Genomic DNA, 15,058 nt, shown 5'->3' on the forward strand with positions numbered 1-15,058 from the left:
CCCCCCCCCCTCGAGTCGCCTCCTAAAGCGACCCCCCCTGCCCCCATCCTCCTTGCAGACCCTCCTTAAAGTAGCCCACCGCCAAAAGTGCCCCTCACCCCCCTTAGGCGCGCTCATCACTCCCCTCAAGCCACGACGCAACTTCACCCGCAACGCGCACGCACCTCGCTCGGCACCGTTCTTCATGGTCGCGGCGCCGGGGTCGAGGGGGGGGGAGAAGAAGATCTCCGTCCGCCCGCGTCTCGCACTCCTCCGGAGGTCGGTGGCTTCGTCCCGTCGGTCCGCGGTGCAGGGAGTAACGAGGAGGGCGGGGGAGGAGGGGGGGTAGAGGAGAAGAAGAACAACAAGAAGAGTGACGGCGACGATAGCGATGGCAGCAAGGAGCGAGTCGCCGGGGCGCACTAAAATAAAAAGTGTTGCGCCGCCCGCCGGCCGGGACGTCAGGGCGCTCGCTCGGCACCGCGGTGACCGCGCTCAGCTCGCGCCGCCCACGCGCGCACGATGTCACCCCCCCCCACCACCACCGCCTCCCACCCCCTACCCCCCCCCTCCCCCACCCACTCTCGCGTTATTATAAAAGCCCCCCCCCCCAAGCTCCGCGCGTTCTCGCCGGCGTCACACGCATCCCCCCCCCACTCCCGCCGCTATTCACCCCCCCCAGCTCCGCCACCTCCCCCCCTTCTTCCCTCCCCCCCCATCTCCCAACTACCCCACCCCCTCTCTCTCTCTAACCAATAGCCGCTCTGCAACCCCCTCCCCGCGCGCGTGCGTCACGCTATCAGACCCGCCCCCACTTGCCCCCTCCCCCCCACCCCAACCTTCCCAGCTGCCTCCACAGCCAACACGACGACAACAGCGGCACCCGCGGGCGCGTGCGTGCGTCACGCGCCCAAGCACTGCCCCCCCACCCAGCCCCCACTCCGAACCCTCCGCCCCCCTCCCGTAACAGTGGAACCCGAGCGCGCGGACAACCCCCCCTGGCCCCACGTTACTGACTCCACCCCCTTTTTTTACGCCCCGCCCATACTCCCCTCCCCCACTCCACACCCCTCACAAATTTGCCCGTCGGCCCCCTCCCCTCACGTCTCAGCCCCCCCCACCGACCACCACCGCTCGAGCGCACGCGCGCGTCATGGCCTAAAAACAGCACGCGCGGGGGCGGGGGTGCGAGCAGGGGCGGGGCTCGCGGGGGTGTGGGGGGGGAGGCGCGTGTCAACCCGGAACGTCGCCCCGCGCGTTGCTAGGCGACGTACGGGGCGTGACGTCACGCGCCCGGGCGAGCAGGAGGCCTGGGAGCGAGCGAGGGCCGCACATCGCTCTGAGGGCCCCAGGCCACGAGGCCGCCTCTGGGCGTTGCTGCTTGCCGCAGGCGGCCGTGACGAGCAGCCGCGATGGCGTGCGTCGTCGTCCTTTACACACCCCCCCTCCCCTCCTGCCAATGTCTTTCCTGACCGTGGTCTGTGGCGCAATGAAACAGCCTGGCCGTTGTTTCCGACCCCGACCCAAACTCTCAATTCCCTGGCCTCGCAGCTGACCCGACCCTGCAGCCTCCCGGCTTCGCACTTCCTCGCCGACAGTAGATGGGTCAAGAGCCGTAAGAAAACATCGCGTGGACGCTGCTAAGGGCATACTCGAATCTGGTGTGTCAACTTCAAACGATTGGAGAACACCCCAACAACTCTCCAATCTTACTCATCCCGGAGTAAACATTTCTGAAATTCACTCTGCATCTTCTAAAGCTCAGATGCTCTCCCGCGGTCATCTGGAACGTTCTTCCGATATTAGGAAGCCATTGGAGCAATGCACCCTCAAATCATCTACTAGATTTAAAACTAATTTCTTTAGAACTGCGTTTTGTGTTGTTTGTTGTCCTCCCGCACCTCCAATTAGCACGGTTGGTTACGTATGTTGCGAAAAAAGTTCAAACATCAAACCTTAACATCGCTGTAAGTTGTTGATATCGCTCCATAGACCATGATTCTCTAGCCCAAAATACACATCCCCTAATGTAAATATTGTATATAGTGATACTGTATATATATTTCGGTAGGTAATAGGCCAGTGGGGTTTTACCGTTTGGGTGTTCCATGTTGCAGCAGATAAAAAAAACCCACCACTGAAATTATGAACCAAACTTTCAAAAAACTTTACTGCTTTTTTCCCCATCAGAAAAAAATTGTCCTGGGGTTTCAACCCTAAGGTCATGTTACAGTTTGCATAAAAACAAATCTTTCATAATGTTTTTTTCTTCGCCGCTTTAAGTAACTGAAGGGGACTTCCCTAACGTTTCAAGGCATCCGGGCAGTGGTCAGAGTGGGCTCTTTTACATCCAGCAGTGTGGCCTTATGCTGGGAAATCGGCAATTGCCCTCAGCTCCCAGTGGTTGTGGTGGAGAAGTGCCATTGCATAATGACCCCGAGTAACTTGACCTCTAAACATCTGGCAGTTCGCCAATATTGGTTCAAGCGAGCCTGACGATGACACAGAATGTGCGGTCCAGTAGTTTGCTTGTGTTGAACTCATGCTGCTGAAATTATTAACTCCCGAAAGGGCCGTGTTGCTGATCGGATCTAAAACATTTATGTGTTTTTAATGTGGACGGACAACTAACTCTGGGACGGAGGCGTGTGTTGTCTTGTTTTTTTTGTTACTTATATTCTCCACGACAACTCGTGAATGTTTGAGTAACTGGTGGGCTGTGGTAAATGGCTGTGACTTATGCAGTGGCTATGCTATGCATAAGTAAGCAAACCAAACAACATCTTAGGGCCCAAATTAACTCAAGGGACCCCGGATTCATCGCAAAAAAATGGGGGTGCATGAAAAATTAGCTCAACTTGAAATCCTAATAAATACAACAGAATTAACATACATCCCAAATGAATCACAACTCAATCTTGTCTGCACATCTCATCTAACTACATTTATACTTTTTTCTACATTATCTTATTTCACTGCATCTATATCTCTGATCTATATCTCTTCCACAATCTGAGGATGATTGTGTAAATTGACAGGGGAGACCTCCATATTATAAATTCGCTGAGGGTTCCCAATGGGATAAGCACCACCACCACCGATTTGCAGCACTATAAAGCCAAAGAAAATGCATCCATGGGACCGACAGCCGTGGAGATGGAGCACTGAAATCAGTTCATTTACGGGCAGGAGTGAGATGGATGGAAAAGCAGCGCGGAAACCACACGGGATGGACGACAACATGGGGATGGCGTCATCCAGTAGCGGATAGACAATGGGCGATGATGACTCAGAGCAAACTGCATTCTGAATGTGCGCGGATGATTCACCCTCGTATTCTAGGCCACGTCACGCCCATTGCTCTGCAATTGTCTGCCTCTTGCAGCACAGTGCTGACCACGGGTGCAAAATAATACCGAGAAATTCGTGTGCGGTGCGTCTTCGGGGCTTCACAAGCTTTCCCAGTGTTCATTTTGTTGCACGAAAATTCGTGATGACAATATCTGTCAACAAAGTGGTTCTTTTTAGCCAACGATGGCTGTCAGTGGACGAATTTCACGACGCCCGACAATGAACTGGACTAACCGCCAGTGACGTGGTAGGCACGACTTTAAGTAACAACATCGATAAGCAGTCATTACACCTGCAGAAATCTGTTCCCTCTGCGTAAAAATGTAACACATCCCATCAGCCACACGACCTTTATGATGAAATTCCAATGGTAATTGGCTAGAGTGCATAATTTACGTATATTTAAAATAATAATAATCATCGTGAGTTCACTTGATGGCCAGACCTGATAACAATGGTCGGCGGGGAGATTATGCGTTCCTCACACCAACATTTAATAACTAAGAGTGGACACTCACAAAGCGAGATGTTCCGGCTCAAGGGATTTTCTAGGCGAAATACTTATTACATTATTTCACACAAATAAAAATGGGCTAAATGTTTTACTGGTTCGGTCAACGACCATACCAAGAGAATAGCTTAAGAAAAACCATAAAGTAAAACTTGACTGAAATTCCACAGGTAGTTGTTGCTATTGTGGACAAGACTTTGGCTAAAATAAAATGCTGCCTGAGTAAAGAATGTTATACACTCAACAGTGAGTAACGATACATGTGTGTTGTGTATATGAAGAAGGGCTGGGACGTGCTTTTTTTTTCATTTTGTCCATCCCCCTCCAACTGTTGCAGACAATTTGCATATCAAATGAAGCGTCTAAGTTTAAGGACGGGGGCTCAGCATCCGATAGTCGAGACTCAAGCCGACGCCAGTGGCTACAGACTGAAGCAGTACTTCCACCAACTCGACTCATCATGATCCAAATCTACCAAATGTTAAACATTACACCGCAAATTACTCAATCGGAATATACACAGCGGCCATCACCCCCTACTGCGAAAACCTGGCAGGACCCTCCTGACTCATCAGTGAGATTTTCCTGGGGTAAGTAAACATAATAATATAAATCAAGAGTGGAAAATGAAAGACAAGCCAAAGAAGTGCGATTGTGACCATGAAAATCAACCACATGGACCGCATGGGTAAACCACTGTATTCTGCGCTCCTTCAACGGAGGAGATGGAAGAGCAAAACGTCGGCAACTCTCTCCTGAAGCTCTCTCGTCGTGGCTGCCAACCTCAACATTGGCATTTAGCTCGTGAACATTACCGCTGTTTATGCCATCATACGCAAGAAAACTGCAACACAAATATACGAATCTTCCTCCGGGGCAGTCATAAGTACTGCAACAGTGAGTATTAATGACGAGAAACCAGGGCGAGAGGTGTAGGGCTCTGCCGTGTGCGGGGAAGCGGACGTGAATTACAATCAATGCTGCCAGTTGCTTGTGTGTTGGTGGTGTTACATCAGTGAGTGGGCCAGTCGGCAACTCCCACGCGTCACCTACATGACGCACGAGGGCGACCGGAAGAATGAGAGGGAGGGAGGAGGGATGGATGCAGGAGGGAGGCCGATACGAGACGTCAACAACTCGGAGGAGCTGGCAATATTTGCTCGGTTTCGCAGCCACGCACGTATTTGCAGAAAAGCCAAATGAAAATCTGCCGGCCGTGACGTGAGGCATTGTTTGCGTGTTCACGTGGCACCACTGGCCGTCGTGAAGTTTCGTGAGCACGTTTGCCCTCACTGATATACAGGCGTGATTACCCGATCTGTAATGGGATTCCTTCATGCTTAAGATTACAAAGAACTCGAGTGAATACAGGAACGACACGTTGGTTTTCCATACATTTAAATGCCTGCCCACATTTTTCCTTTCACAAAATAATATTCCATCCCCCACCCCCCATTATAAAATTTATATTTATCATTATAAATTATTATGATGTAATTTACAGTATTTTCCTTGAACAATTTACTGCTGGATAAGCCCAGTAAACAATGAAACGTTGAGCGAACGTTGGTTGACGTTAGATCAACGTTGCATGTTGACTGGGAAAGGCCTCCCCAAGCGATGTCGGTCGCGGGGGTTGTTTGACCATATTTCACCATACTGGTCAGTGGAGGTTGTTTGGCCATATTTCACCATACTGGTCAGTGGAGGTTGATTGACCATATTTCACCATACTGGTCAGTGGAGGTTGATTGACCATATTTCACCATACTGGTCAGTGGAGGTTGATTGACCATATTTCACCATACTGGTCAGTGGAGGTTGTTTGACCATATTTCACCATACTGGTCAGTGGAGGTTGTTTGACCATTTTTAACCATACTGGTCAGTGGAGGTTGATTGATCATATTTCACCATACTGGTCAGTGGAGGTTGTGGAATGAGGGCAGGTAAACCCCGGTTTAATATAATTATTCGCCACTGATGTTCGCCGTGGCCGAGACTTGCACTCTGGTAGTCGGATTCACAGCAGAGTGTGCAGACCCACTGCGCCACCGCTCCACGCACACGCACAGCCACCCACAGTAAAGTAAACGAGTGCACACGTGGGAAATACCAGCCCGGTGAATGTTGAAGTGAGAAACACGAGTTGAACATTGTGCAGACTATCGGATGGAAAATATTGTGGTCAAAATGTATAGTGCAGTCTATACCGTACCAGCCCTGTTATCAACCCAGTAAACATGCCAACGTTGAGTCAACATCATGGTTTTGGAACCAATCGTCGTATCACCGTCGGCCCAGGGTCCATTGCTTTAGTGGACATCCACTGCTGGATGAGTGCCACCCCACGCCGTGCGGATCGCGTGAGGGTTATTCACAGTGATCCGACGCGTTTCTCAGTGCGTGTTGGTGAAGCCAGTCCAGGGGCATCAGCAAAGACGCGCGAGCATAGAAGTGCAGTGCAACAATGGATTAGTTGTGCTGCACCTCTGGCTGCCCAACGCAGGGCACGACCACGCAGTTGCTCACGGCAACCTGGGTGTGCATTGTGTGGTCGTCCATCCACGCACTTAAAAACAAGGGTGGCACAGTCGGGTTTTTTACAATCGGGTTTAATTGTCTTTTTATATTAAACCCGATCATCTGAGACTGGGAGAAATCAGGTTTAATTGATTCTAATTGCAGAACCGCACTTCGCCAACTTATCAACGATGGGCTTCATCCATTCCAAGCTAAGGAACTCACTGGCGCCCACGATTGTGGAGGAGAAGCTCGTGTTCATCAAGACCAACCTGCCCGCCGCATTCTACGACTACCCCGTGCCCGATGGCCCCGAGTACGATAGCAGCACCGACGAGGAAGCAGCCTAAGCCTATCAGAGTTTCGTATTCATTAAACCAGGTTTTAATTCCCCGAAATCGGGTTTAATTGTTTTAAAGAAAAAACCCGATGCCTGCCGCTGGAAAAATCGTGTTTTTTCCACCCATGCTTAACAAGGCTCAAATCTGCTTCGCATCCGACACGGGGAGCATTCCTCTCGTCAGGTCTCAGAAGCCGTCGTGGGCAGCAAGAGGGCAGTGGAGCAAGCAAACCTTGTTCTGCTCTTGCCCACACCGTCACCCAGCCGCACACTTGTCACATATCCCTCACGGTCCTCAGCAAGGCGTGGAGAGGACGTCATCCAGCAGTGGATTTACAATAACGCCTGTTACGTATGCTGGTGATGACATCGGTTCATCTGTGAAATAGAGCTCCATAGCTCATCGGATTACTCCAGCCTTAAATAAAGATTTTGATTCTGTGAAATAAAGATTCCGTCCGTGAGAAGAACAGTGTGTTTGCACAGCCGAGTTTGCACAGCAAGCTGCCTCACCACACTGATGCCCTCTCCGTCTGCTGCTCACCCGGTCTCCCCCATGGGGAGATTGGAACTCGTTCGCCTATTGGTCGCAGGCAGGAGGTGAGTTGGCCGGTGCCAGGCTGTGATGTTCGGATGATCTCCAGTCGTGCTGCCCGGATCTTGGCACGGAGAGGCACGCGTGATTCTGGAGCGTTATCATTGAATACCTGTGCTATCAGTGTGGGACTGAGCCGCTCATTGACCCCCATATTCAACACGGGGTTTATATACACAACTCAAAATAATAGTTCGGGTCGTTGTGGAGAATATAAATAACAAGCAATGTCTCCACATAGTCGTCTATTTTTTTTTAATCTGAAGGCAGTGCTATTGAGTTCCTTAAAAACAAATTAAGGTATTTTTACAAAACACATCAGCTACACATAACTTTTGGGTATGCATAATTTCCAGCAGCATTTTTTAAGGCAAGCAAATTCTGGGCCTTTAAATTAAACAGGTATGTGGAACGGTGGCGCAGTACTTAGCGTGCTGCGAAAATAAATAATCTTCAACTATGATTGACAATTATTTCGTTTAATGTGATAGTGCCCTTCCAATCGGTGACATCACGGAGCGCTTTAGTTTGAAAGCCCCCCCCCCGTGGTATCTGTGTCCCTTTGGGCACAAGGTGACTGCACCTTTGGGTTATTATTTTGCCATTACGGGGGCAATAAGTGCTGTGAACATCTCGATTGGGTAATTTAACACAGGGTGAAGTGCAGCACTCGTGGCTTGTACCCCTTGTCCATGTTGTGGGGGGCTGGGGGGGGGCCTGGGGGTTTGCAGAAGAAGCATAACAGGGATCGCGGGGACTCCAGGCTTGAGGGTCAAAGTGACCCCATTTGCCTGTCTGTGTGTGTGTTGATGTCAGCTCCAGAAATGGCACGCGGCAAAAAAAACTGAAAGGAACACTTTGTTGTGATTGGGGAAGAGGGGGGAGGGGTGTAGTAGCTTTGAGAAGGGAACTTTTTTGCGAGTAAATCCGATCCAACTCTACCCTCTGTCCCTGACAAACCCGCCAACTAGCCATTAGAACTGTCCCTCCCGCTGATCCCCGCCCTCTCCATCAGTCACTCACCCTCACGGTGACCCTAAACCTATCAACCAGACAGTAGTACCTCTCACTAACCCCCACCTCCGCTCTTCAGTTTGACCACTCGCTACAATGCCACGACCCCACAGCCCGCACTCGACTCAACGGCACATCTAGTCACGCAGTGTTCAGAGGTTACCTCACAGAGGTGAAGCTATCGAGGACATGGGCGGTTCAACTCCACCAGGGCCCTCCAACCATGGGAGCCAGGCTCCTGGGCTACGAATAAACTGGGAGAAATTGTACAGGGTACTCCATTTCCTTCCATGCACCAGGGACCATGTCAACCATGTTGCACCAACAACCGCCGTTCACCATTGACTGCCGGTGAAGTCACCACGGCGCTTCTGCTTTGCTAGGTGCACTTTGAGGCTGACAGGAGGTCACGGAACAGACCCAGGTGCCATGGGTTGACTGAGATGGCTGGCAGATGCACCAACTGTGCTCTCCACTGTGCCGAGTTCATAACGCAGCTCCATAAGCACTGCGCTACCACTCCCACCATGAATGAATTATTTATTTAATGTTACATTCTCGAAAAATAAAAAAAAATTGGTCGAGGACATCAATGGCCTAACATTTTTAGAGGCGTCTCTGCCTCACACACCGATAGCGCGGGTAAAGTTTACTTGTTTAACCAGGTGAAACCCCAAGAAACTAGAATATTCTCATTTGCAAAAGTGACCTGGTTCACCAAAACGACAAAAGCAAAACAAACTACAGCAATGACCCAAATAGAAATCGAGCAAAAACAACTGTGTCACATGATATTCTGAATCTATAACGGTTAAAGCACCCCACTGGGCGATCAATAAGATATTGTACAGAACTGCGAATGTCATAGAATATTTTATTTTTCCGAGAAAGGCCATGATGCACTAAGTGCTAGCACAAGGCGTACCGTTCACATGTGATCGGCAGCAGTTGTGCTTCTCCTTTCACTAGGGGCCTCAGAGCAGGCCCTGTTATAGCCCTGACCTTCCGTGACCTCGGCATCATTATATGCACGGGGCATCATTGGAGGCACGGAGCTCCAGTCACTGATGTCAGTACCAAACTATCACTATAGGCAGCTGTCCAGTGCTGGAGCCATGACAGGTCCAGCTGACCCAATTGGCGAGGTCGGTCCCCGTGAAATGTGACCTGTTCTCATTGTGGAAGCAGTTTTCCACTTTCATCGTAGAGTGTAGTTTGAATACATGTAAATGTTTATTGGATACCCACCCCTTGGGTGCATCACTAATTGGTCTTCATCCAAAATTAATTGTTAGATAAATATTCATATCTAAAATTCACAAAGTGAATGAAACTGCTCGTACACAAACATAAAACCAGAGATATACAACACGTTTAAGATATAATATCTATCAGCTATCCTACACAAATTCAATCTCGGGAAAATTGACAGCTAAAAGGTGTCTCGAGTGCAGATTTGAATACTGTCACGGACGAGCCCTTGCTCTCGTACATTACGAGGGAGAGAGTACCACAGGGTAGGAGCCACAGACACAAAAACACGAGTGCCAGGAGGCTTCACTCAGACCCTGGGAATCTCGAGGGATCCCCACCAGCAGAGTGCGTTGAGCGGAAGGTGCGGTACTTAAGCTGTTATGAATTTTCATTATATTTCCCATGATATATTGCTGTGTTCATGTTATTATTACAGTATTATGATTATCCAGGAAAGCCCCACTGAGTCTGTAGACTTGTTTTCATGAAGGTCCTGCCAAGTTTTGTTTTGCAGTGAGGAGGGTGATGTTGGTGCTAGGTGAAATTCAAATTGAGTATTTTTTTTTTCAACATTGGGATATTTGGCCAATTCCAGTTCCATTGTATGTTGTTGTTTTTTAGCAATGGGAGGAAACTTGAGAACCTAGAGGAAACTCACGCAGAACAGTGGGAGAACACACAAACTACACATACTAAGGTGCCCCAGCAGGGAATCGAACCCAGGGATCTCTTTCTGTGTGACACAAGTGTCACCACTGCATGACCATGTGACCCTAAATGTCCTGTATTCTAGGTGTTGTGCATTCATATACTGTACATTGAATTGATGCACAGCACTCTTAGATGTCGTGGGATAGAGGTCATTTGACCATACTTCGCCACGTTGGTCAGTGCCGGTTGGTGAAGACCTGCTTCAGATATCACCTGTCACTGATGTTAGCCGTGGCTGGCAATCAACATCCATAATTTACCACTCATTGGCAACACACAGCATTGGCCTGATGGTGTGATATGGTTTATGGAGAGCCTTGGTTATAGAGTTATGGATTTAAATAGGCTAGGAATAGCGAACCTTTTTCCAAGGGACGAATAGGCCTTTAAAATAACTTTGGCGGGCTGCACATGAAGGCACTTCATTTGCTTCTGTCATGCAGTGGCATGTGGCTGGGCGTACTAAATTCTGAAAGTTAATCTAATAATTTGGTGATACTGCGTTGACAGTGGTACGCAAGAATAAATAACAAAATAACTCAACACATTTTTCAATAACACTGTAGCCTTATTGTGTCTGGCCAGCTGGGTGTTCAGTCAGTCTGCTGGGAACACCGAGCTGCTCCCGTAGGCTCATACCAGGTTCTTTCCATCTTGCACCCGGTGAGTTGGTAGTCAGCAGCTGCCAACGCCGAACCCTGAGCGGCGGTTAAATAACCCGGCAAACTTAGTATCCGAGTTGGGTCTGTGGAACCCTTGGTGGAGGAAATACCATCAGAAGGTCTCCTCAAACCATCCACTGCATCCAGCATCATCTTCAACCGTCTAGACATAATATTGCCACTGGATACAGATGAGTTTGGACGAGAGAGTGAGGTCGAAGCTGTGCAACTCTAATTGTATTTTATACCCACGTGACTTTACCGAAAGAACCAAAGAATATGGATTCCTTCAGTCACGAAAGCTTCAAATCAAGATTGTACAACTCTCCTTCACTTAAATCCAATTCAAAGCGCAATTCATGACATCTTCTTGGGTTTTTTCAGTAAAGTCACGTAAAAATTAAAATTAACAAAAGTAAAATTTTAATAAAATAAAAATCACGACGTTTCGGAGGCAACACAAGCCTCCGTCGTGAGGTGGAACCGTCACAGCACGCTCGCTGTATCATTATTTTTTATTTAATTTTTATTTTACTTTTATCAATTATTTTTTTACCTACGTGACTTTACCGAAAAAACCCAAGAATATGAATCCTTGCAGTCACGAAAGCTTCAAATCTAGAATTCATGACATCGTCATCCAAAGTCCTGTGGCGAGGGATGAACGCCGAAGCAGCAGGCGTGTATGCACTGTGAGCTGTAGCCGGGGACCCACACACGGGCAGGCTCAGGTTATCGGGTCACTTTTCATTAGACTGAAGTGGCAGTGGAACTCGGCAGCAGCCTGAGCATCTGAGCAGCCCTAATCAGGATCACACTGCTCACCTCCCCAGCACGAGGAAGGGGCTAGAAAAGATGCCCTAAACATTGTCTGCTTCACATTACCCTGGCCAGCCTACCACAGCTGGAAGGGATCCCGCGTCAGCGGTCGACTAAAGAAAATCAAAGGCACACCGCTTAATAGTGGAGCTTGGAATGTGCGCAGACTTATGGACAAAGCTGGACCAAACAGACCTGAGAGACGTACCGCTCTTATCGGCAGAGAACTTTCCAGATACAAAATGGACATTGCTGCCCTAAGTGAGACCCGGCTAGCTGACACGGGACAGATTGCAGAAGTTGCAGCCGGTCACACCTTATTTGGGAGTTGGCGTGGAAAAGAGAGACGGAACGCTGGTGTTGGTTTTGCAGTAAAATCTAATCTGGTTAACCGTCAAGCTTGCCCAAGGTGTATGGACGACCGTTTGATGACCCTGAAGCTCCAGATGACTGCACATTAGCTGCTGGCTCACATGCCGACCTGCAGACCCTCATGGTCCAGTTCTCAGCTGCCTGCGACAACTTTGGCTTCACAACCAGTACAAAGAAGACTGAAGTCATGGACCAACCTGCCCAAGGTAATTCTTATGTGGACCCAACTATCTCTGTGAAAGGTCAGAAACTATCAGCTGTAGACACGTTCACCTACCTACCTTGGTGGCACTTTGTCACGTGTTGTTCACATTAACGATGAAATAAACATCAGGATCGCCAATGCTAGCGCAGCCTTTGACCGTCTGCGAGATTCAGTGAGGGAAAGGACATCCATCAAGCTGGCCACTAAACTGAAGGCTTACCAGGCAGTCATACGACCAACTCTAACTTATGGCTGCACAACCTGGACAGTATACCAACACCATGCCAGGAAACTCAAATCACTTCCCCCTAAAATATTTGAGGAAGCTCCCACGGATGAAGTGGCAGGACAACATGCCAGACACTGAAGTCCTCAGCCGTGCTGACATGCCGAGCATTCCCACACAATTTAAAGCTTTCGTGACTGCAGGGATTCATCTTCTTGGTTCTTTCGGTAAAGTCACGTAGAAGGGAAATAATAAAATAATAAAAATAAAACATTATAGAATACAATTCTCACGACGTTTCGGCCACAGCGCAAGCAGCCGTCCTCAGGTGAAGAACAGGTCTGTCGGAAAGACAGCGTCTGAAGCGTCTGAAGAAACGTCGTGAGAATTGTATTTTATTATGTTTTATTTTTTATTATTTTATTATTTCCCTTCCTCGTGACTTTACCGTAAGAACCAAGAAGATCATTCCCACACACCTTATGAAAGCACAGCTCAGATGGGCCGGCCATGTGACCAGAATGCCTACCACTTGTCTCCCGCAGCAGATCTTCTTTGGAGAGCTGAAGAATGGGAAGCAAGCACGAAGACTCCCCAAAGGCTTCCCTGAAAAGCTTGAATACAGATCAACAGTCATGGGAAAGCCTTGCTCAGGATCGTCCGACCTGGCGAAATCTCATCTGGGATGGCGCTACCACCTCTGAAACCAGCAGGACCAAACATGCTGTGGTGAAGAGACAATAGCAAGGCCCGTATCAAGAGACCCGTCCGCCGGCAGGCTGCTACCAAGGCATCGTGTCGAGTGTGAGAGTGTCGAGTGTTCTTGATACTCCGACTGATGCTCCTGCTGTTGTGGAGTGACTCATGCAGCCAGCTATGGCTGCAGAGTTTGGTGGTACATGTTCTTTACGTCGTTTATTGTGAAAATTCGGTCACAGTTCCTATGATCACTGTTTCATTGCTTTTATGGCTTTATTTTGGTGATTTTCGAAAAAAAATTTGGTTTGGCCATGTTTGTTTGATGTAGTACAGAGCAGAGGTGGGACAAAGTCATTGTTATGCAAGTCCAAGTCGAGTCGCAAGTCATCAAATTCATGACTCGAGTCTGACTCGAGTCCAAGTCACATGACTCGAGTCCACACCTCTGGTACAGAGTTAGACTGATGGCCTTAATCTAAGTTGTCTTGTGGTTGTTGTTGTTGTTTGACTTGCATCCCACTGGGATTTTTGCACACAGCGTTGGTGTACGGTGCTTTTTCTGCAATATTTTGCTCTTTTCTTGGATTTCTGTTTGCACATAATCACTTTAAGATGTTGTATTGTTCATTTTTTTGTTTGTTGCGGTTGCACCTGATTCAAGAGCCGAATGGCTCACAGGGTTATACCTAATACATGAACTTGAACTTGTTCTGGGCTCAGATTAGCCTCTTCAGCGCATTGAGCGCTCACCGTACCCCAGACTCATCCCAACGAAGCGTGTCATGTTCATCATCAACCTTTGATGGACAAACAAGGAGGAAGGAGGAGCCTTAGAAGGAACAATTTGATAGATGACGTGTCGGGGCAATGGTCCTTCTTTACACCACATAGTCCAGAGAGATGGTGTGGATAAGAGTTGGAGCCTGTACTTTACATCATGGGGCCTTTTGAGTATTAAACTTGAAAAATATTAAATCTTGACTTAAAGCTTTCAAAAACATATGAGACGATTTGCGGTGATGGATAAACATCGCCACTTTGCGGGCAGTTTGGAGACGGGAGGCATCGTCACGTGGCCTCCGAGACGTTTCCAAATGAAGTCTCAGACCGAGTCTGGCCCACGAGCCACACGACTACACCAGTGCGCATGCGCGCGTTGAGACCCCCCCACCCTCTCTGATGCGTGACCACGCCTATTCACCCCGCCCCTCAACAACGACCACGCCCACTCCACCGCCCACTTCACTGTAGCCCCGCCTAGTCCATATTGACCACGCCTTCTACCAAACTTACTAATCATTGCAAAGACGTTATTAACCATGCAACAAGGATTTAACTACACATAGTTGGAGCATTCCTGGCAGCGATTTCAGCCGCACCACCTCTACATAACAATAGGCCCAGTCAACCATTCTACACAACAAAGACTCATTTCCTGGCAGCGATTTCAGCCGCATCATCTCTACATAACAAAAAGGCTCAGTCCCTTTCACATGCACCTTTACATCATCCGCACCTAGTCTACACAACAAAGGCTCATTCCTAACAGCGTGCTTCAGCCGCACCGAACCTCACAAAAATAATATTCAGGGCCTACCTTGGCTCCTCCCACCCTCAACCAGTATATATAAAAATACGGGTTTCTTGGAATTTCTCTCACTTGATACAGCTATCGTGCTGTGACTGTTCCACCTAAAGACGGAAGCTTGTGTTGCCTCTGAAACGTGATTTTTATTTTATTTTTTATTTTACTTTTATTAATTTTAATTTTTTACCTACGTGACTTTACCGGAAAAT

At 48.6% G+C, this 15,058-nt stretch overlaps 1 protein-coding gene across 2 annotated transcripts in view; it reads right to left on the minus strand.

The window, feature by feature from the left end:
* The window catches only part of ERF (ETS2 repressor factor), a 33,495-nt gene extending 18,531 nt beyond the window's left edge, over nt 1–14,964 (minus strand). Inside the window, exons 1-2 of one of the 2 annotated variants that reach the window (XM_078869945.1) lie at nt 14,859–14,964; nt 165–266 (exon numbers count right to left, since the gene is read on the minus strand). In XM_078869945.1, coding sequence (XP_078726071.1) covers nt 165–186 — 22 coding nt within the window. In that variant the 5' untranslated portion in view covers nt 187–266; nt 14,859–14,964. Of the gene's footprint in view, nt 1–164; nt 507–14,858 lie in introns of those variants that run through there. The other variant, XM_078869944.1, reaches the window with a different exon arrangement.
* Between the last annotated feature and the right edge of the window lie 94 nt (nt 14,965–15,058).

Source organism: Lampetra fluviatilis, chromosome 29 (assembly GCF_964198595.1).
Source record: "Lampetra fluviatilis chromosome 29, kcLamFluv1.1, whole genome shotgun sequence".
Classification (NCBI taxonomy): domain Eukaryota; kingdom Metazoa; phylum Chordata; class Hyperoartia; order Petromyzontiformes; family Petromyzontidae; genus Lampetra; species Lampetra fluviatilis.